The sequence below is a fragment of the Antechinus flavipes genome, chromosome 6, assembly GCF_016432865.1.
Source record: "Antechinus flavipes isolate AdamAnt ecotype Samford, QLD, Australia chromosome 6, AdamAnt_v2, whole genome shotgun sequence".
Taxonomy (NCBI): Eukaryota; Metazoa; Chordata; class Mammalia; order Dasyuromorphia; family Dasyuridae; genus Antechinus; species Antechinus flavipes.
Genome location: NC_067403.1, coordinates 31101813 through 31123351, shown reverse-complemented (window position 1 = coordinate 31123351; position 21539 = coordinate 31101813). Strand labels below are relative to the sequence as shown.

Below are 21539 nucleotides of genomic sequence, written 5' to 3'. Positions count from 1 at the left end.
GGGCCTTGGCACAGGGCCACCTGGCATCCGGACCACTGACGTAGGGCATCTCCTTGGCACCTGGCTCAGCCGAGCCCCGAGCACTGCGTCAATGGGGAAACTCTCGCCCCTTAAGAAAGTAGCTGGGATGGAACAGTTTATCATTCTCTGTGAGAAAAAGAAAGTGTCCCTCATCCTTTCTCAGGTTCTCAAAATCCCCTTCTGTCGAGGGTCCTATCCGACGAGTCTTTTCTGCAGAGAGGCTCCAGGTCAGCATTGCACAATATTTCAAAACAGTCTCTGGACAGAGTGGTTTCCAGAGCCTATTTATATTCAGCCTTGGCTTTGTGGTCTTGTCTCTGAGACTTAGTATGCTTACAGGCACCATCCACACCTAAGCTGAATTCACAATCTGATCCTCCTCTCTCCCTCAAGACTCATGTCTTAGTTACAGTGAAAGAAGGAAACACAGCTGTCTTACAGTACGTAAAGTGGCTCCGAGGCTTCGTTCCATCTTCAGAATTAAATCCATTCCCGTCTTCCCCGACACATCAGCACAAGCAAGGAAGAAAATTTGAAAACGTTCGCCTGATAAAAGTGGTGTTTAAAGACTTTAAAGTTTCACGTCCTTAAAGGCTTAGAACAAACATTGATTTTACTAGTCATTATACTTCTTTTCGAACACCTCAGAGTTTTTGTCTGTACAAATATTTTAAAATATTAGTGTGGAATTCAATATAGTAATTATTACAATTATTACTCAAACAAAGCAAGGATTTTAAAGCTGGAAGGTCCTCAATAAGAAACCAGAGATTTGAGGAAATGTACAGAATAACAAGCCTCATGAAATCATTTATTTCTTTCTAGATACTTCTTTTTCTTTTTTCCCCTAAATAAAATTTTAACTGATATATTTTATTTCAGTGATGTTGAAATGTTAACTGATATATTTTATTTCAACATCACTGAAATTTCTTCATGAATATTTGTCATATTCCTCTTAATTAAATGTCCAGCTTACTGAGAGCAGACAGTAAAACTTTCTAGATACTTCTTTTCTTTTTTCCCCTAAAATTTTAACTAATATATTTTATTTCAACATCACTGAAATTTCTTCATGCATATTTGTCGTTATTCCCCCTAACTAAATGGCCAGCTTACTGAGGACAGACAGTAAGTGTTCTCTCAGTTGTAGATCACTGGTATCAAGTACAGTATATTATTCAGTGTCCAGTTAAAGCCAATTGAATCCAATTAAAATTCACTAAAATAACATAGGTGGAGTCTTTCACTTAATGAAGATTTGACCTTTTCTTTGCTAGGTCTAGCCCAAAAGCTCAGTGAGTTGTGGATGCTTACACAAAGGTCAAAGTCACTTAACCCTACTTACCTCAGTTTCCTTTTCTGTAAAATGAGCTGGAGAAAGAAATGGCAGATCACTCCAATATCTCTGCCAAGAAAAATCCAAATGGGATCATGATCATATACACCTGAAAAATGACTGAGCAACAAAAAGTTGTGTACAGTGTTATGCAAATCCCTTCACCTCTCTGCATTTCTATATCTTCCTCCTCAAAATGAGATCCTTATACTTAATCATTTTTAAATTCCCTTCCATCTCTAACTTGCTACCCTTCATCATCTTTAGACCAGAATACTATGTGTCTTAACTGAGCATCTGTTTTATTTAGGTGTTCTTTTTTCAGGGAGTTGGTTTCTCTCCTTCTTGGGTCAGCTTTATTTCAATAACCATTTGTAATGCTTCTTTGAAGGCTCCCTGCTTGAAAGGGTGGGAATAAAATGGTGAAAATTGTCTACGTTAAATAGCTCGTGGCTTCCAAGGTCCTCATCAGTCCTGGTAGGCCAGCCTTGAAAATTATTTTACATTTTTTCCTACAGTTGTCAGTTTAGTTTAAACATACTTTGAAACTTATGTTCTGTGACAGTTGGTTGAAAATTGGCTTACAGCCTCCAGCTTTTAGACTGTCTGGCAATCACTGTTCTTCTACATAATTTATGTATCCATGTCTTCTCAAAAAGAGAAGTTAAATTGAAGTAAGCATTTTTCCCTACTTGCGACATTGCTAATCAAAGTTTAATCCCCTTCCAGGCTATTTTTTTTCCCTTCACTCTGTAAAGAGACTCAATTTTAGTAACTGCTGTCACTTGGGACTGACATACCAATCAGAACCTTTCACCTTGGTTTACTAAGGGGGTCCTGCAAGCAGAAAAGAAATCTGGAGAACCACTTTGTATATTTTCTGCTATGATGCGATAAGAACCCTAAATAAAGGGTCCCATTAAATAGAGTTTTGGGAACCCCTAGCATTCTCGTTCTAAGAAAGGGTTCCTCTAAAAATATTCCATTAAAAGAGAGTCATGAAGCATAAATACAGCTAATAAATGTTCAGCAGACGCTTCATTTCCAGAAAATCGGCAAACACTCTCAATGCCAAGCAGATGTTTGGCTTGGGAAAGACTTCCAAACTCCTAATGAATCCCAAACTCATACTTGCTTCCCAGAAAAGTAGGAATAAAGTTGAAAAAGTTAAGCAGGTATTTCCCTCATAGACACATGTGACTAAGCCCAGATAAGTTTATTAGCTATATTAAATGGCCAGATTTTGCTTCAATAGCAGTCAGCTGTTCCTGCTCGATTCGATTCATTAGGTATTCCAACTCCATTGATAAATTCTATGGCTATCCTACGAACTAATACCCATTAAGATCATTTGCTACAAATGACGTGTGTGTGTGTGTGTGTGTGTGTGTGAAATTAGGTTTTTAAATCAACCATTGGCTGATATAAAAAGTTAAATCTTATCCAACACCAGCACCACCACCTGTGTTATTTTGATAGAATATAAGATGAAAGTGTTAGTCCCTTCCCCAACATCCAGCATTATAAAGGACTTCTTTGGGTATTGTTCTTGGCGTGAGTTAATTATGATTAGCTCCTGTACACCCCACTGAACTACCCATTATTGACCTCCTCTTTCTTAATCCTTCCTGATTTTTCCAATCTGTTCCTCTTATTCTGACTTGATTTCCCTCTTGTGTTGACACAGCACATAGACATTTCAGTAAGGTCTCTGTCCTCCAGCCTTCAGTTATTCTCCTGTAATTGAATAATATTTATTTATTGAATAATAATAATTGTGAAATAACTCTTGACTTAATCCTGCTAATTCCCAACCCTGGATCATCCCCACTTTCTAACTTCATATCCAGCTCCCTAGCTCACTCTCACTTGTAGCTAGAAGAAGTAGCATGTATATACCATGTACAAACAATGATCACATTATCGAAAAACTCTCTCATCAGTCAGTCCAAACCCCATATCCATCAGTGAGTTAGGGAGAGATGCACCCCAAAAACAGGAAGCCTTTACCGAGCACAATGGGCAGAAGAAAGCAGTTTGTTCCAAAAGCCATGGAGCCATACTGAAACAAGGACTGTGGGGTGTTTTGAGCTGGGTTGGACATTGAAAACCAAGGATTGTCCATTGCACCCTGGAACATCACCCATCATTTATTTTTGCTTGCTTTTGGACTTCTGTGACTCTGGAAGAGAGAATGAGGCTGGCGACTCTATGCAATTCTGCATTACTTAATTTCAAGTCAAGCTATCAATCTGCGATGACATTAGTCCTCTTCAAAAATGAAGAGTGAAAATCAGCTTCCAGACAAAGACACAAAACCATGTAGTATGCTCCAAAATCATTCTATCCCACCCCCAAGGGCTCTCACATAGCAAAGATGCCATTTAGTTTTGATAATGTATTTTGCAGTAACTTTCCAAATCTATTTCCTAAGTTGACCTTCCCTCCTGCTTGACCAAGAAGATTGAAGTCATTTATAGTTAACTCCTTCAGTCTTCATTGTTCATACTTTCAGCATCTCTAACACTTACCTGTCCTTTCTTATCTCCCAGTATCTCTAACACTTACCTGTCCTTTCTTATCTCCAACAATGAGGATGTGACAGTTTTCCTCTTCACTATAACCCTTATGTGCTGAATCTCCTACCTTCTAGGATTTTGTGCTATTCGTTTTCTCGTTTCCCCCTTCATAGTCTTCATTTGTTTCAAGCTAAGTGCTGCTATGAATATTTCGGTATATTGCTTTTTCTCATTGTCTCCCTTAGGACTGGCACATAGTACTATATTAATGTTAACTATTATCATTGCATATAAATCAATAACTAAACTTGCCTCTTGTGTACCAGACAATATTCTAAGTGCTGAGGATACAAAGAAAAGCAGTCATCTCTCTCAAGGAGTAATAAGGAAGGTAATATGCAAATAAAAATATTTAAGCAACCTGCATACAGGATAAAGAGGAAATAATTGAGAGAGGGAAAATACTAAAATCTAGAGGGGTCAAGAAAGGCTTCCAAGTAAAAGATATTATTTTAGTTGGAACTTAAAGGGAGCCAGGGAGATCAGAAACCAGAATTAAGGAGGAAGAACATTTGAGAGCCAGAGAAAATGCAGAGTCAAAAGATTTTCTTGTAAGTAGAAAAGCCAGAAGGCCAAAATCACCAGATCAAAAAGTATGTGCCAAAAAGTAAGGTCCACGAAGGCTGGTAGGATACCAGAGGGCTAAGCTGTGAAGGGATTTGAATGCCAACCAGAGATTTTTTTATTTGATCCTAGAAGTAATAGAGAGCTACAGGAGTTGTAGCTTACTGAATAGAAGGTTGACATGGTAGAAAATATGTTTTAGAAAAATCATCTTGATGATTCAGTAGAGGATAGATCACAATTGTTAAGTTCTTTGGGTGGCTGAAGAGTTCTGAAAGGAACAGTAAACAGTACCTCTTAAAGATTCTCTAGATACTTAGCCTGCTAATGAAAATCACCATGCCTTAAAAAGATATTTTCCTTCCATGATTTAAAAAATATTTTAAAGAGTTGCTGTGGCCAAAAATGTTACTGCCTCATAGCCAAACTTCTGGTAATGAGCTTCTAATGGCATAACGGATAGAAAACTTGGAATCATAAAACTCTAGGTCTCTCACATTCAACTCTTAGCAGCAGTGTAATTCTTGGTAAATCTTCTAATTTCTTGATAAATCTCTTAATTTCTCCAAATCTCAATTTCCTCATTTGTAAGATCACCTTAATAATGTTACTTTGCTAAAAGAAATATTGTCAAGACCATTTGAGATAATGTATATAAAAATATTTTGTAAAACCATAATATGTGGTGCAAGTATTAGTGATTATTTTTATCAGTAGTAGTAATAGACATTGTCGCAAATGGCAAACAATCAATCTATCCTTGGGCCTGTGCTCTAAAATCTCTCTGCTTTTGTAGGATCTGCTGGAACTTACAATATAAGCATAAATTTTAGAAATTCAAAGTAACCACCTTTCTAAAACATAATTCACCAGAATGGGATTTTGATAGGGGAAATTAACCATACTTTCCAAATATCACCCCGTGCTCAAGCATTTTCGAAGTTCACTTTCAATATGTTCAGTCTCATGATTTTGTTGCATATTGGTCCAGATCGGTATGTACGTTTGTAACAATACAAAGAAAGTATGGCTCACTTCTTTCCAGTAAACTCCTTTACAAGAAAAGTGATAGGTTAATGCTTATGTTTTCTCAAGAAATTAATCTATTGACATTTATTCAGCGGTTTCCTTCCAGTCACACTCCTGAGACAACACTTCATGAACGTCCTAACTTATGTACCTACCGGCCTTTACTGATTTGTCCTTCTCCTTGGATGCCCTTTACTATATTATTTTCTGTCAATCAGCAATATATGTGAAAATATTTTGAAAATCATAAAGCATTTTTAAAATGTGTAAGCTAATTCTTTTAATCACCCTCTTCTGAAAATGTCTCCTTTTAGCTCCCATGATACAAGCTCAGACATCATCTCATCCAACTCCACCTAAGTTTATATATGAAGAATCTTAAGCTCAGAAAATTAATGAGAATTTCTTGTGGTTACATAGGAAATAATTAGTGAATAGGAATTTGAAATGAAGTGTTTTGACTCTATTTCCAAATACTTTAATACACTGTTCTACTTCCTCTAATCCTGTTTCTATTCCAATTTGCCCAATCACTCCTTTTCCCTATTATTTGTAAGCTTATTTTCGTTTTATAAAATCTTAATATTGGATATAATTCAGAAATTATCTGTTCCTACCATCTACCCAATGAATTAATCCCCATAGCCATATTCCTACTAGATGGTGGAGAAACAAGTGCTTAAACTTACATTTATACACACACATACACACACACACACACACTTACACATACCCCACCCTACCACATTAATGTTTTTCCACTTATAAAGCACATTTGCCAAGGACATTCCTATGTGAATGTAAAAAAACAACATTCTGTCCATTATAATGGAAAGAAGTCCAGTCTTTCTAAAATACAGTGTAAAGAATCAGAATAAGATAATAGGAGCATTAGCAGATCGAAATCCTGAGTTCTGGATTCTGACTAGTATTTGTGTGACTTTGGATAATTCACAAAACTACCTCAGCTTTTTTATCTGTAAAAAAAAGGTGGGAGGGGAGGGAGGAGTTGGACTAGATAATCTCCAAAATTCTCACTAAATTTAAATTAATATATTATAAACTATATTATCACCAACTAGCTGACATTCGAAAGCACTTTATATATGTCCACTCATTTTATCTACAAGGTCTCCTACTAGCTAGAAAAAAAAAAGTATTTAAAATTAAACACCACTTTTGTGTCTTGAACACACTTTACATAGGAATTTCTTTCCCAGAATTTCTGAATAACAGTCCATCATTAATTGTAGGCTCAATTTGTGTATTGTAAGAGATCTTAAATGGTTGTGATAACACAATTCCTTAACAAATCTTAGCTTTGCAGGATATGAAGAAAAGTCATTTATTACCCTAACTATATAACTATAGTCTTATTAGTCAATATTTGTGTGAATTCTACTTATTATAGTTTATGTAGAACAACCTTTGAGAGGTAGGAGATTCCGACTTTCCTTTTTATTCTAATAATCCAATTACAATAATTGAGACTTGCACCAATATATAACTCTGGCACTTAGAGCAATTCACATTAAGAAAGATATTGAAATGTCTTTTAAGGGTTTTTAGATTACATCATAAATTCATATATCAATTAAAATTGCCCCCTTTTATATTAAAATCAAAGAAGATTCGAAAAAACCCTTTTGGGTTAAAATTCATTATTACATTAAGAATCTCTTCCTCTCATTTTGTGAATTTCCTCATGTAGTCAGCCAAATAGAACTCACTGAGGAATATTCTGATAGTCACAAGGGGAAATCTAAGGAAGTTTATCAAAAAAGGAAATAATGGCCCCACACTAGATCTGCTGATCTCAGAACAACCAGGGTGGTTCTCACTCTGTAAACTCATAGACATTTTTCATACCTGAGGATAATGAAATAAAGTCAGGTCCCCTTGATGTCTTCTTATGGAAATCTCAAGGTCTTCATCCTTCAAAAGCAGACCTTGAGGTATATTTAATGATCACATTTCATCAGTAAAAGCATTTGAAGTGTGCCAAATAATCCATCTCACACGTTGTAAAGTTATCCTGGGAGCATCATGTTATTGAGCTGATGTTTTTGAAATGTTAAGAATCCTATGATACTGTTTACCAAACAGAATTTTTAAAATTCTCTTCTTGTACCCATTTTGGTCACTCTTTACAAAGCCCTTTAAATTTTTCCTCAACAAGGGCTTTCTTTTTATTTTTACATGATGCTCTTTATTGTCGTTTTTTTTTTTAATATTCCGTACAGTAAAGGTGATTCATTTTAACTGATCCCATCAAAGCCATTTTGTACAAAATTGTATTAAGTGGTTCACCCTGTATAACTTTTTTTTTTTCTACCAGTGAACTGTTATTTTCCGGTGCTTCTGCATAGCACTAGGAGAACAGTGGAAGTTGCTGCACAGAAAATAAGAAAAATAATGAATAACATGTGCAGGAACTGCAGCCAAAATAATATCTGAAAAACATATTGCCCTTTTTGTACTTTCAAGTTGTATTGCAAAAGACCACCCTCTGTTTGTGGAACCATGGGGAAAGAAAATGGACTTTAAAAGTGCAAGCTGAATGGGAAGTCATGCCTACAGAGGCTCTTAATGGTATTCCCAATGAAAAAAAAAGGAACCGAGATGGTGGCTCAGAATTGTGAATCATTTACATTCTTACTCAGAGCATGAACATAGATCTTTCCTGGAAAACACATACACAGATTTTATGATGGTTTGGAAGCATACATTTAATCAGGAATGAATATGTGGTAAAAGATCAAATTTTAAGGGTTTTGTTTTCCGTTTCCTTTCTTTTGATTGAATTTTGTTTGGGAAGTGAAAATCTGAAGGAGCTTGAAAAGGTAACTTAAAATATAATAAACCTGCTCCAGGACAATGTCCCAGGAGCAAACAAAGATGTTGAAGAGAGGGAGAGAGAGACATTGATGATCACAACAAAAGTTGGGAATGAGACCTAAAAGAGAAAAAAAGAAAAGAATGAAAAATATTCATGGAAGTCTGAATTGTAAGGGTATAAACACCCTACCTACTCATTTTGTGAAGTCATTTCAGTCTTGTCTGACTCATGATGACCCTAATGGAGATTTTTCTCAGCAGAGTTACTACATTGGGTTACCATTTCTTCTTCAGTTCATTTTCCAGATATGGAGATTGAGGTCAAAAGGATTAAATGTCTTGCCCAGCATCATACAGCTAGTAAGTGTCCAAGGCCAGATTTGAATTTGGGAAAATGAGTCTTCCACTGTGTCACCTATCTGCCCATCTTTCTGTATATAATCAGTATAAAACACAAAGCTGAGCAAATGGATGTATAAGTGTGAAATTTTTAACAATGTATAGGATAAGGAACAAAATGAGATAAGCAAGAAATAGGACAGAATGACAGAAATGAAGAGATTTGACAATCAATTCAAATTCAGTAAATATTTCTTAAGTGCAAGGCACTGTGCTAAGTCTGGGGATACAAAAAGGGGTAAAAAAAAAAAAATAGAAATAAAACCATCACTGCCCTCAAGGGATTTACAGTCTGATGCAGGAGACAATTTACAAACAAGCTACATAGAAGTTAAATGGGAAATAATTAAAAGAAGGAAAGCCTGTAATTAAAAGGAGTTGAGAAAGGCTTCCTGTAGATGATGGGATTTTAGTTAAGATTTAAAGGAAGCCAGGGAAGTGGGAGAGGGATAGCAGTCCTGGAATGGGGGACAGTCAAGAGAAAATGCCCAGATCGTAGAACTGAAAGGAAGCCAATAATCACTTTATATAAGAGCAATCTAAGACCTGACCAGTTTGTAACTTAAAGTTTTGGTGACAGAAAAGGTATTCTGACTTACACTTTGCTTTCCCTTTCCCTTCTCCAGTCCACATGTCTTGGAAACAAGCTGGGTGAGAATCTGCTCCAAGTGCTGGCCCAATTCTCAAGAGAGAATTTAAATCTTTATTTTCAGAACTTTGGTTCTGTGATGAGTAAGGGTCTACTCAATCTCATTCTTTTTCCAATAGTTATTTAAATACAACTCATCTTTTAAAGAACCATCAGACATTGCATGCTGCAGCTAAACTGGACCAGTTATTTTCCAAACTGGTCTTAGTCTTTCCTGACTTTATGCCTTTAATCTTTGTCATCCTCTGTACCTGGAATGTAAATTCTCTATTTTTGAGTATCAAATCTCTCCCATTCCACTGCAGGAAGACAATACTGTTGGCAAAGCTGTGAATCAGACCCCCGAAATTCTGCAAAACACCTGAATTTAGGCTAAAACAATCTCATGTTGTGACCCAGAGGTCTGACTTCAAGGCATATGCTTCCAGGGAAGTCAGAGGAAAAGGGAGTGAGGGATAGAGAATAGGTCATGTAGGAGATGATATTCATAGTAGCCCCTTTTATGATGACAAAGAACTGGAGTGCGCCAGGGACAATCCATGAATTAGGGAATGACCAAACAAATTATAGTTCATGGATATCATGGGACATTATTATACTCTATGAAATATGAAGAATTAAGAGAAGCATGAACTAATACAGAATACTGGAACAGAACTAGAAAAAAATACTAAGTGCAATATAATTATAAAGAACACAAATATGAAATTGAATCATGTACAACTATAATGTAACTGGAAAAGAATTGAGAAAATGTATCTCTCTTCCCTCTTAGCCAAAGTGAGTAGGGGCCTGTGGAAGTAGAATATTGCTGAACTTCCTCCCCCTTTTTTTAAACATTATTTCTGAGGGATAGCTCACTAAACAAGGGAAGGAGGAGAATATTCAAAAATGAATATGATTTAAAAACAAAAGGCATCAATGAAAGTAAGGTTTTGTTTTGTTTTTTTTTTTAATAAAAATCACATGTCCCATTTTACTCAGCTCAAAGGCTGCCTTTTCTTTTAAATCTTTCTTGATACCTCCCACCAGAAGTGATCTCTTTATATAATCCTGACATCCCTTTTTATCTCTTCTATGGTTTTATCATATTCTATTTTGTAATTGTGTTATATTTTGATGGATCTCCGTAGTGGCTAGTATACATCTAGCATCACTCACCACCTTGCTTCTGAGTTTGCACATAATGAAATCATATAAGTTTTACTTCCTCCCTGAAACTTCTTTTTAATATTTAGTCTTCCACCCAAACTTCTTGGCCTGCCCTTCTCTGAACCCCTAACTTCAAATTGCTCTCTTATTTTGTTAGTTTTAGCTAAATTGCAAATATTCTGAGACTAAGTGTTTGTTCTTTCCATATCTCACAAAAATATAAGTTTATACTCAATAAATATGTCAATTTGTAGGTTTTTCATACTTTAAAAAGAACTAGATTTGAGGAGCTTTTTAGTTACTTGAATGCCAAGCAAGCCATCTGATCTTAGTTTTTTCCCCAGACTTATACCTGCTGACCCTTACTCAGTGGCAGACACAGGGCGGTTTGTATATATATTTACAAGTTAGTTTTCTGTGTTGAGTTAGCATGGATTATCTGCCAAGACTGTTCACTTCTGGTATGATTAGAAACTGATTTCTTGGGCCAATATGGCTGGTCACCAATCTAGGACCAACTTGATATCCAGAAATACTGATGACCTCGTAGCCTTGTAACTACTTCCTAGAGTAGGGGGAAACTATAGCTGGAGAGAAAATAGGGTCTGGGGTCCACGAGACCCAACTTCTTCTACTATGGTATTAAATGTTTACCAGCTATGATCTGGACAAGTCATTTAACTATTTGCCTCAGTTTCTTCAACTGTATAATAGAGATAATAATCAGGTTGTTGTGAGGATCAAATGAGATTTTATAAAGTACTTTAGCATAGGAACTGGAACACAGTAAATGGATGATAAACTTCTCCTTCTTTTCTTCCAATCATTATAGTACAAGATAGAAATTAGCCCATATGGGGTTGGCTATTTCTTAAAATTGTTAGTAATAATTTCTCACATTTTCCTCAATGTTGCCTTTCAGGTTATAGAAATAGCTTCATAGTATTTTAGCTCTTCAGCAAGATGGCATATATTATAATTTGAATATAGTCTAACACTCAAGTAGAAAGAAAACTTGATAGGGAATTTCAAATGCTTATGCTGATCCATGATAATTCAGAATTTGCTTTTTAGATCACTTCTTTGGAGTCACCTTTGACATCAGCCAAAGTGGTGCAATGTGCTAGTGATAATTTGATGTGCAGTTAGAGAATCTGGCTCTCCGAATTGGCTGATACCTCCTTCCCAAAGGGCCTTGGGCGTTGAGTTTTCCTCTCTAGTTCTCTGTTTCTTTCTGAATATGTGAGATGGTTGGATTAGGTCATTCAGGCTCCTCCTGGTTCAAAGTCAAGGATAGCTGGTCCCTACAGAGTATTTGACCTTATGCACTGAATTTTCATATTTACAGTTATCATGTTAGAAAAATGAAGCAAATTAAGTAAAAGGAATGAAAAATATGTTGGGGAAAATATAGGGTGAAAGAATTTATCAGTCTATTATATATGCTCACAGTCTCACTCATTCCCTTATTCTCTTCATGTCTATGTCATATTTGGACCACACAAACACACACACCAGATTTTAAAATTCAAAATAGTGATGGTAATCCAGAAGTCACTCAGCATTTCTTTATCAACACCTTAGTTCAGCATAGTAGTGAGGCAAGAGCTTACCATAAAATATCATCTCCATCTTCTTGAAGTTTCATGATACTCCTAAACTATATTCAATATTAAGTGAGAATAAAATAGAATACATATTGGAGTGCAGCTAATCTGACAGCAGCTAAAAATGTTTGATACATTAGTTTCATATGTGAGCATCTCTACAGCAACTGAATGTCGGCATAATACAAAGGTTACTGAAGAATGAGGAGCAAAGTAAGAAATCTACAATCATCATCATCATCATCACTAATATTTATATAAGATATTAAGATTTTTCCAAGCCCTTACGTGCGTTGTGCCATTTAAAGGGTGGAAACGAAAGCATTACTTCAAACATTTTGATATAATTATGAAAATTTTGAAATTGGTACCAGTCACCAGTCCAACTTAATATGGTTGGCAACTTGGCATTTTAAAAATAAAATAAAATAAAATCCATTCCTAGATATTCTGAGACAGCCACAAAACAACCGCCTAACCAAAAACAGTTAGTTGCAAACTCAAGACTAATTGTACTTATAATGTTAAAAAAAAAAAAAAAGGTGTTTCCTTTTCTCAGTTATTTCTATATATGATGCTGAATGTACTTCATTTTTCTGAATTCATTTCAAATATAAAAAACAAGTAATAAAATAAGTATTTTTTATTCAAAAAATAATATTGTTCTGTTAACTCGGAATTATTCTTTGACTTTTGTTTTTCATACTACTTTGTATATGTTAGCTGTTGTGTAACATTTGATCACCATTTAACTTTTTTCTGAGTCTATTAGTCATTTCTTCTCTCCTTTTTCTTACCATGAAATCCCTTAATATCTAATGGGCTTGTCATTTCAAAATTAAGTAAGCTCCTGCACTTCCTATGAACCCTCTTATGATTGTCTTGGGTGTTATTTCTATGCTGAAATAGCCTTAATACATTTTATAAGACTTGATGAATGATTTAATTTCAAATCAGGCCCAAAGTTAAAACAGAATGATGTTTCATAACAATATTTAATTCTTCTGCCTCCAACATAAGTTTATAACAAAGATTTTAATTTTTTTTTAATTTGTCATCAGAAACTTTGGGAAATAATGGGAATGAATGGCTCCTGGTTTTTTTAATTTACATGGAATTTTTCAAGTTTTTCATTGTATTTAAGAATAGGTGAAAGAGTCAAAAGCTCCCTTACCTTTAATTAAAGCAAAATATAGAGTAAGTTGTTTTCTGTATATTATAGATCTCCTCAGACCAGATCATAGAAATTCAAGAGTATTTTATTTTATGTGACTCCATAATTAAAATTTGTAAAACCTGAATACAATTCTACAATCCTAACCTTTGTTGTCAGATTCAGAAATGTGGAGCCACCTAGAAATGAAAATGATTTCTATATACCAAAATTGAAGCTTTAGCATTATTGCTTCTTCCACAAGTTCATGCAGAGCTGTTTTAGAACTTTGAAACTTAGCCACCAAAAAACCAAAAAAATTTGGATCTACCCTGTGATAGTTCACTTATAAAAGGGATGTGTTTCAAAATGTTGAATTTTGCATTAAAAATTTTTTTTTCACTAAAAAAAAGGTCAATTTTATATAAAGTTTAGAACCCAATGCATTTGTCAGCCACTTAGATATAATTCATCCTTGACCTTGTTTAGAGCAGGTGCTTATTATCTTTTTTCAAAGGCCTGAGTTAATTTTCACTTTCAATTTAAGGGTATCACCTCTTCAAAAATCTGAAGTTGTGGAGATGGTTAAAAAACAAGTTAAAGTCATAACACTGGCAATTGGTGATGGAGCAAATGATGTTAGCATGATACAGACAGCACATGTCGGCGTCGGGATAAGTGGCAACGAAGGGCTGCAAGCAGCTAATTCTTCTGACTATTCCATTGCACAGGTAAGATACTATTGCAGCAAAGGGAGGCCCTTGTTCAATATGTTCACTTATAGGACCAGGGCCGATTAAGAATATTTATATTGTTGTTTCAGTTCAAATATCTGAAGAACCTACTGATGGTTCATGGAGCCTGGAACTACAACCGAGTATCCAAATGCATCCTTTACTGCTTCTACAAGAATATAGTGCTCTATATTATTGAGGTAAGTCTGGAAAGTGGGCACAGTGGGAATGGAGCCGGTGAATATTCAAAACCCAGCTCTGAAATCTAATTTTGTGTGACATAAGGCAAATCACTGTATCTCATCAGGTTCCAGTTTCACTGAAATCTAAAAATGAAGGCAAAAGACTAGAATCAGAGCTTTTTAAACTTTTCCCACTCACAACCTGTTTTTGCCTGAGAAATTTTTACATTACCCTGAGTATATAGACATATAAAGTAGGTATATAAAGCAAATATTTACTGATAAGAAATCATAATTTCACAACCTCCACATTCAGTTATGATATCCCATCTGGTGTTAAAACCCACAGTTTAAGAAAAAAGTAACTTTCTGTTCTAAATTTATGATCCTTATTCTTGTAACTTTTTATTGGAAAATCCACTTCCAAATTTTGAAAATAAATAAAAACCAAATGTACTACCATCTTAATTATATTAAAAATAAATTTTAATTTTTTTTTCTTATCCTTAAAAAGAAATGGTTTAAATTGTTAGAAATCTAACATGCCTCTAGCAAGTGCAAAAATCCTTCAGGGTTCTTGTGAGGATAAAATGAGATCTTATTCATAAAAAGCATTTATCATAGTGTTTGAGATATAGGTAATATATAAATGCATATCTCCTTTTGTTAAGAATGAAAATTGGATTTTTTAAATCAGTAAAGGACATAATGGTCTATGTAGATATCTATCCATGATGTGCAAACAAAAATATGTAACTATTTAGCTCAATTCTCACTCTCCAGCTCTATATGATATCACCATATGCCCTCCATAGCTCCAGGTAAATCCTCCATCTTCCACTCCGATCAAGGAAATATTCAGTCAGATTTTTTTATCTCCTCATAAATCAGCTAAGAGCTTTTCTAGAGCCATTCATGCTTCTAAGTCCAAGACCTGTGCAAATATGTATTTCTACACTGCAGAGAGAAAGATGAAAAAAGGAAATAAAATATGAAAATACAATTTGAGACTTTATACAAAATGTGCCAGCAAATGTCCCAATAGAGAAAACCAAAGAAAAGGTGCATGAATTATCCAACTGTTTCCACTTCTAGGAAAACTAGGAAAATGCATTGGTTTAAGCTATGGTAGCAAGGACAAATGAGAATGTGCTCTATTTGAAGTTAAGAAAAGGTGGATTAAACTCCTGCTGCAGACATCCTAAGCAAGCCACCTAACTAACTTCTGCCTGCCTCAGTTTCTTCCTTAAAAAAGAAAAATATGTTAGAATTGAAGGCTTCCAGAGCTCATTCCAATTTTAAGTCTGTAATACAATTATCTTAAGATCCCATATCCTGATCAGAAGTGATCTGTATGAAAATGTTAAGTGTACTTGCTGTAAAATATAAAACCAGTTGAAGCTCAGACATAGTTGAAAAACACAATTATCACTTATTTAATGGCCAGTAAATGCAAACATATGGAGTAAACAAATCAAATAATTAGCTGTTAAGGTAATTTATATATAAGGTAATTTTATTTACTGTTCTTCCCTATTATGTGTTGACCTATATTTGGAAATTAACATAATTAACCTTTCTTGCAATACCTTCATGGTACATACAGTACACCAGTAAATCAACTGAATAGATAAACAAGTAGTTTGTTGATAAACACTACATTTAGATTTTTTTTTTAATTGTTGAAGTGGATTTCATTATTTTTTCAATCTGGGTATTCCTCCACTAGATAATAATTTTACATTAAAAATTTTTTTTCACTAAAAAAAGTCATTTACACAAAGTTTAGAACCCAATGCATTCCTCAGCCACTTAGATATAATACATCCTTGACCTTGAGCAGATGCTTATTATTTTTTTTCAAAAGCCTGAGTTAATTTTCACTTTCAATTTAAGTATCTATCGCCTCTTCAAAAATCTCCTCCATGTCTTCTCATCTTATTAAGTTTCTTATTTATGGACCATCTTCAAAGGTCCACCTAACAATCTAAAGAATGTTCATTCTCTAATTCTTTTAGCATTTCAAAAAAACAAAACAAAACACAAACAAACAAAAAAATAAATACATATATATATGAACATTCAGACTTGTTTTCATATGCTGTACCTAACTCTTTGTATAACTACTTTGCTTCTTCTGCTAGTCATGAGTACTTCTGTGGCAGTCCTTTTTGGTTCATTGTTGGGAACCTGCTGCAAGTTATATTTCTAGCACTCTACATCTTTCCATTGTCTTCTGGGTCACTTAACTGTTTTTATTCTTCTGAGATCACAGTATTCTAAGTTTCATAGCTGTGTAAATATTTTGATATTAAGAGATGGGCTTTGATAACATTAAGCCATTTAGGAGCATTGGAAAGGCCACAGTGTTTTATGAAAATTTTAGTTTGTTTCTAATGTTGCTCAAATTACATTATGCAACCAAGCATACAACCCACCTAGTTACTTCATCATACATATTTATATACCTCAGATAGTTACTATTCATGGGCAGTGGGCTGAGGTCAAAGCCATAGAGGAGGAGGAGGAGGAGATTGAACTGAATTACACTAATATATAACTTAATGCTTCAAAATTACTCAATTCCCTATTTTCCTTTTTTTTTTTTTTCTTTCTCTTACCCCAAACTTTTAAACGATTATCTCCTAGTGGATTTCTCTTATAAAACTCCTGGTAGAGATCATGGGTTAAAAATGGGTAGAGTGTAATAACTGCCAACAATAAATCAGTTTACAAAAATATAATTTCACAAAATAAACATGAGAATCAAGGCTGGTTCTTTTTATATTAGTTTAGATTATTTGACATTAAACAATTAAATGACTCCAATTTGGGGGCTAATAGAGAGAACGTGAAATATTTTTTAACCTAAATGAACGATAACTAGGTTTGAATGGCCTGTTGTATACTCCAGAGGTTATGTGATTCAAAGCTAGTTAGTCTTCAATTTTACTTGGCTTTGAATTTGAAAGTTCATTACGAGAGATTTAATACTTTAATACTTATCAAATTCTTTACACTCTAAAAAGGAAACAGGTTATAAACCTTAGGGAAATCTCGTTTTAAGGTATTTTTCTTTTAGAACTTCATGGAAATGTATTTTAAAGAAATGTAATTCAGCTATCTTGGAAACAAGTTGACCTTTTAAATCAATTCCCAGATACCCAACTTTTGCCAGCTAAAACAAGTTCTGCAGATGTTAATGGCTCATGTCAATACTGTGAATGAATAGACAGAAAATACATCATTGAATGTCCCCAGTGAGGACAACTGCCAGTCTTGAATCTTTCCTTTCAGTTTTTTGTGCTGATCAGCCGTGGGAGCCGAGAACTCATTGACTATTTGTAAGCTGCTGTTTAATATGCAGAAATGCTACATCAGGAACTTGTCTGTGGGGCTTTTGCTGCCACGCCTCTGCTGGGCCTTGGAATTTAGAAAATAATGCCGAGAGAGGAAGGTCTGAAGTTTTTTTGCTAATGAAGAAATTGTCTTGAGCAGAAGGGATAACTTCCAAGATTAGTTCTATATAATCACCTTTCCTTACATCCTTTCCATCTTCCTTCTTTTTGGTGGAAGGGATATTGGTGAGAAGATATGGAAGGACAGGTAGTTTATTATCATAATCTGTTCTTTAAATTGCAATCCGATATCCAGTCCTTGTTTTTTCATACAGAAAGTAGCTGCAAATAACAACTATCCACCAGCACACATAGGTTCATTCAAATTATTGTCCCACAGTATAGAATCCCTCAGAGTCGTAATGTTCTCATTCTAAATCCTTGGTTTTGGTTCAATTCAAGAAAAAGAGTTAATGTTTTTTATGTGAAGTTAGACATTCTTTAGTCCTTCCTTAATCTGTGTTCATATTTTAATCATAAAAATACCCCAAATAGCATAATATTCAAAATATCAAAAATAATAAAAAAGATGATTTTGCAGAGTGGAAATATTCTTTACAATGAAAAGAATTTTTCTTGATGCAAACTGTCTTTCTAATTTAAAGATAATTAATAACAATGTTGTAATGTGGAAATTTTTGCTTATTTATCATTTTGTACTTTTACAATTAAATTCCAAAAATACTGAAGGGCCTTTTTAGAAAGAAGTGAATTCATTTCACAGTAACTTTTAGTAGGTAAAATAATAAAAGTAAGAATGTGTTGGCCCTGCCAATTTAAGTATCTCAACACTTCTAACCACAAGGCACTTGATGATGCATTTTAAATTGTGATTAAAATGTAGTGTGAGTTGAGATGTGCTAGTTTAATTTGAAAGTTGAAACTTATTTTGAAGTTTAAAATTATTAAAGTAACAATATTGATCTGTGCATAACTTATAGTTTGTTTTATTGAGGTTTTTCCCATTTTTTGGTTTATATTACCTTTTTGAACCATACTGATATTTTTGTATAAACAAGAAGCTGCTGTGAACATTTTCAAAGTTTTCTTTGTCCTCTCTCCCCCCAAAAATTGATTACTGTATGTTTCTCTTGCAGTATTAAAGATATTAGATGTACTTGTAAAGAAAAACCTCAAGTTAAATTAATGTCCATTTAGTGAATTTGGTATGCAAAAACATCAGTCCTCTTCACACTGCAAGAGCTTGGAAAGATTCCCCATAGTCTATTGAGACTATAATTGAAAGTTTGTTTTTGTAAAGTCCTTGTATGTATTTCCACGATGCTCTAAGAACTCTGAAAGAGCTTCTTAGTATGTATTAATACAATAGGCTGTAGTGGCTTTGAAGGGGGACCATTACTGTCACAGTGGGTATCACAAATATGTATTTACATAATCCACATTTCCAAAAGGCCAAACTCACTACACAATAGGCAGCATTAAAGTCTGTCTCATCAATTTGCCTATACTTATTCAAAAAAAAAAAAAAAAGTGTTGTTTTTTTAAAGCACAATTCTGAGGAATAATCTTAGCTGAGATGGAGACGCCAAGCTATTGCATGAGCAAATTCTCCCAGTCCCATTATGAGCACACTGTTCAGAGTTTTTAGCCAAATCAATGACACGCACAGTTACAATCTCAGCTTTGAAAGTGCTTGCTTTTTGGGGGTGTCCATTTATGTCATAGTTCCAACGTAATTTAGACTTATTTTGTGTGTGTTCTGGCGACTTTGTTATCCTTTCCATCTCACGAGGGCAACATTTCTTTTTATACATGTTCACTCATTCCCTTACATGATAAAAAGGAGGAAGACCAGCTTGTGCACAGAAGTTCTTTATCGGGGGCCAGCCTGGGCACATATTGATAAATGGTGAATTTGTAGCAATTCATGCTTCCCTAATGAGGTTAAATGAAACGTGAATTGTAGCAAAGTCTCTGCAATACTGATTCTCAAATTCACTTGACCAGCGTGTCAGGCCAGCTTTATTTTAACAGGTTTGGATTTTGTTTTTTATGTAATCTTATTGCTGGGCCAACCTCTGCTGTTTCAGATAAAGTCGATTTTAAATTATATAGATCATCTATTTTCACTGTTGTAAGAAAGTGTTTACGAGCATAGAACACTATTCAGCAATTTTCTCCTAAAAAAAAAAAAATCACTTTCATTTTACTATGAATATTTTTCCATTTGACTTAAATATTTTGAAAAAATTAATTTTTTTTTCTGATTTATATATTGGCATCCCCAAGTCAGTGATCCAAGTTAAAAGGTAATTGCAAATATCAATCATGGTTGCTAGAAAAACATTATGTTTTTGACCTTTTCTTTCCAAGTATAAAATTTTAAAGAAAGGAAAAAAAAGGTCAAGAACTAAGGTTTTAATTTTTTGTCCTAATTTGTAATTTTCTAAAGTTTGTGTTAAAGTGTAAAAGTTTGGAGAAGTGTCTAATTTCATCACTACAAAAAGTGTGGGGCATGTCATTAAAATAAATTAGCACAAGGTACCTGAAGTACCTCAAAACCTCTTATGAATATATATATATATATAAATGAATATTTAGATGCATATGTATTTCTACATACATTTTAGAGTGCCTTTTAGAAAAAAGTTTTTATTTTATTAAAATTCATTTTTAAAAGTCAATATTGAGGTTTTTAGTAGAAAATTATTTCTCACAAATCTGTACTCAACATAATATAATAAACATAGGCATCAGAACTATTTAGGTTAAACAAATGTTGACCTGAATAACAAAAGCATCCATTTAAGCAGAAACATAAAACAAAAATAAGAATACTGCTTTAAAATATAGTTCAGAAGAACAGCAAAATTTTAAATATAAATTCAGTGGCCTTGTGTAGGATATTTTAAGTGTCTAACACTGACAAAATTATATTTTTATCTTTTAATTGTCTTTTTCAGATCTGGTTTGCCTTTGTAAATGGCTTTTCCGGACAAATTCTCTTTGAACGCTGGTGTATAGGCCTTTATAACGTGGTAAGCTTGATATATAGGCTGCTTACAATTGCCATCATCTTGTGACAAATATTTCTTCATTGGGATTCTTAATATTATACTTAAAACTTTTAAAACTTATTTTTTATCTGGCTTAGATGTTTACAGCAATGCCTCCTCTTACTCTTGGAATATTTGAAAGATCTTGTCGAAAAGAGAATATGCTGAAGTATCCAGAATTATACAAAACGTCTCAGAACGCGTTGGATTTCAACACAAAGGTAGGGGGGAATCAGCTGAGCTTATGATTGTTTCTTTTATGATAATTTCTAGATTCTTATTTGGTAAATGTCTTCAAAGAATGAGGTTTCTCTTAGTCATAAATAAAAATAAGCTGCCTTTCATGATCATAAGTCTCATATATACATACACATGTGTGCATATATATGTGTATGTGTGTATTTATATGTACATATCTATATACATATATCGTGTCTGTCTATAAGTGTATATAGATAGGGGTGTGTGTGTATAGACATATATACACACTTAAATACACACATATATATATAAAATATCAATAAATCATATATACACTTATGTATTATATGTGTATATATGCACATATATATGTATATATACCCACCACATAAATATGTGCATAGATACACACACATATAAATACACTTATGTATTATAATAAATATTATATATGTATATATATGTATGTGTGTGTGTACAGACACACACAAGATAATAGTACATTGGTAGGCTTTTTTTTTTTTTTTTTTTTTTGCTACAACTGCTGCTAAACAGCTTTTACTAGCTGGTAATGAAGCTGTCTTGGGCAGTCAGAAGTGATTGTCCCCTTGGCCCTTCTGGTCTTATGTATTTGAAATGTTGTGTGGAAATGGATTACTGACCTCTGTGGAAAAGTG

General features: G+C 34.0%; 1 protein-coding gene across 2 annotated transcripts in view; it reads left to right on the top strand.

Moving 5' to 3' along the window:
* ATP8A1 (ATPase phospholipid transporting 8A1) overlaps window positions 1-21539 on the top strand; it is a 256720-nt gene that overhangs the window by 179907 nt on the left and 55274 nt on the right. For both annotated transcript variants that reach the window (XM_051966099.1, XM_051966098.1), the window contains exons 26-29: window positions 13878-14061; window positions 14154-14264; window positions 20569-20643; window positions 20760-20882. In XM_051966099.1, coding sequence (XP_051822059.1) covers window positions 13878-14061; window positions 14154-14264; window positions 20569-20643; window positions 20760-20882 — 493 coding nt within the window. The remainder of the gene's footprint in view (window positions 1-13877; window positions 14062-14153; window positions 14265-20568; window positions 20644-20759; window positions 20883-21539) is intronic.